This window comes from Drosophila tropicalis, unplaced genomic scaffold (assembly GCF_018151085.1).
Source record: "Drosophila tropicalis isolate 14030-0801.00 unplaced genomic scaffold, ASM1815108v1 contig_573, whole genome shotgun sequence".
Taxonomy (NCBI): Eukaryota; Metazoa; Arthropoda; class Insecta; order Diptera; family Drosophilidae; genus Drosophila; species Drosophila tropicalis.
The window spans coordinates 1,972,493-1,974,751 of NW_027173049.1; the positions used below are offsets into that span (position 1 = coordinate 1,972,493).

Here is a 2,259-nt window from a genome sequence, read left to right on the forward strand (position 1 = left end):
AAATTCAAGCACATGCCAAAATACCACAACGTGAAAGAGCTCTGTAAACAAATTATTCTCTAATATATTTTTTCCAAATACTTTCCATTTGACGCGCACATTTTTACAAACTTCTTACGAATTTGTTGACCACCTTAAAAAGCAACTGGGTAAACTATCGATAGTCAAAGAATACTATCGAGCCATCGTAATTTCATAAAACCATCGATATTATCGATAGTACAATCGATTGTAGTGCAACCCTAGCATTGACCAAAAATTGTATAAATACTGCATCAAGACCTTAAAGTAGTTCATTCATTCGAAACTTTCGGTGCAGCCACTACTCTTCTACTCACTACTCTAGCTCCGCTTTAGGAATACTTGAACCACATGGATGTTATTTAAAGTGCGTGGCAAAGTTGTTACTGTATCATTGACGGAAATAGGGACATTTACTACCGCTTCTCTTACTGCGCCCTGTCTTTCATAGCCTATAGAAATAATTCGCAGAAGTGACTTTCGAGATACATATCCAAACGGGGAAACTTAAAGGAAGCTTGATTTTCTTCAAAATGTGCCACCACAGCTCCAGAATCTTACAATGAAACTTCAATTAAAATCCATGTTTTTCTTTTTAAGTATCCACTTAAAAGAAACAAATTTGAAATATTTTATTAGGTTAGTTCACTTTTATCAAGCCTTTCTAATTACAAAGTCAAATGACAAGATGCCTTTTGAAAACTGGGAACAGTGCGTCAGAGAGATCATACAAGTTTATCTGCTCACGTTTTATTTTAACGAATTTGATTGGATTTGTAGTTGTAGTCAATAATTCATTTTAAACTCCTTCTAAGTCTAATTCTATCACTGAATTCGCATTTCGGTTATAACAACGAAACGAAACGGTATAACGGTTGACAACAATAGTGTGCAAGTATTTGTCCCGAGCTGTGACTTCATGGCGATAGCGAAGTGCGCACTAGCAAAGCGAATTCCGATTGGCTGCTGATTAGAGATAGACATGGCCCCCTACCGTGCATCTAGACGTTGGCACGGCAATATTTTGTAAGGGGCCCCAACACAGAATCCTTTTAAACAGGCACTGCACTTTTCATTAATGGTTGTTCAGAGTAACCTACAATTTTCATAGATAGATGATAGTGTTTTCCAGAAGTTGATGAAGCTTGGCTAAATTGTCTGTCCTTCTTCTTACTTTGTTGCTGTACACTTTACTGAGTTTTCACAGCTGCTGCTGTGGTCTAAATCTGACTGGTCCACAAAAGCAGGCTTCTTCAATGTCCGAACAGTATTCCGTTCTTCTTATGAAGGTGATTTGTGTTTGTCTATGTACTTTACCAAAGACTGTTGGACATCTTATTCATGCACGTGACGCTGTAGGTCGTAAAAATTAAAAAATATTTATTTTTCTGGCTGCTCTAAACTGCTTTGTCCTATGAAATCGAGAGTTTTTGTAAACTGAACTGAATTTTCCTCGTCAAATATTGTGAGAAGAACTGTTCCACAGGGCAACCCGGGAGGGTTCTTGTTAATAAGCTGAAATATGACAACTATTTTTAATTCTCATAAAGAAAATGAAAGGTTACACAATCATTTTTTTTTAATTTATGAAACTTTTTATTTTTTGCTTTGTGTTTTCAGTTCTTATTTAAATACTAACTAAACTTAATAAACATTATTTTGCTGTTTGAGGTAAACTGCCATCACACTTCAATTGTCAGTCCTGGTTTCCCATGTGTGCTCACTTGCCTCCATGGACATTGCAGTATTTGCAGTCCCCGTTAATGACCACATTGCCAGGATCAGGTGACAGAGGGACAGCTGAATAGAAGAAGATCATTGTTAGAAACAACAAATTCGAGTTATTAGAGATCTAAATTAAGACTTACCATTGGCCAAAGCCAAAAGACCCAGCACGAAAACTGTGACAACTGAGAAGAATTTCATTTTGATTGTGTTTTGATGTTTTTGTTTTGATTGATTCCCGTTCAATGGTTAGGGCTGAACTGATGCTGATGCGGCAGCTTGTTCGATCTTATATACCCAAACAAATGCCTTAGGTATTCCAAGCTTGATAAGCTTCTCTGCTGCTTCTGAGAGAGACTTAGGGAAATCCCATTAGAACACTGAGATTGCAGCATTGCCATTAACTGTGCGACTTGTTTTTGGTAATACCCCGGGGTGTATATAGATAGGTCAATTTTTAATAAATGCGGATTGTATATACATATTTAGAAATTTACAAATGAATTAAGATCA

The 2,259-nt window shown here is 36.7% G+C and overlaps 1 protein-coding gene across 1 annotated transcript; it reads right to left on the reverse strand.

Moving 5' to 3' along the window:
* Nucleotides 1-1,593: 1,593 nt before the first annotated feature.
* LOC137575501 (bomanin Short 2) lies at nt 1,594-2,022 on the reverse strand. Its single transcript, XM_068288081.1, has 2 exons — nt 1,890-2,022; nt 1,594-1,821 (listed from the first exon to the last, which is right to left on the reverse strand). Exons 1-2 carry the CDS (start codon nt 1,945-1,947, stop codon nt 1,742-1,744), a joined length of 138 nt encoding a protein of 45 aa, XP_068144182.1. The 5' UTR covers nt 1,948-2,022; the 3' UTR covers nt 1,594-1,741.
* Nucleotides 2,023-2,259: the final 237 nt, after the last annotated feature.

Excerpts from the sequence above, each read along its gene's own strand:
- LOC137575501 (XM_068288081.1), bottom strand. The coding sequence starts at position 1,947 with ATGAAATTCTTCTCAGTTGTCACAGTTTTCGTGCTGGGTCTTTTGGCT. Across the intron at positions 1,822-1,889 it reads TCTTTTGGCTTTGGCCAATG|CTGTCCCTCTGTCACCTGAT; the intron begins GTAAGTCTTAAT and ends TCTTCTATTCAG.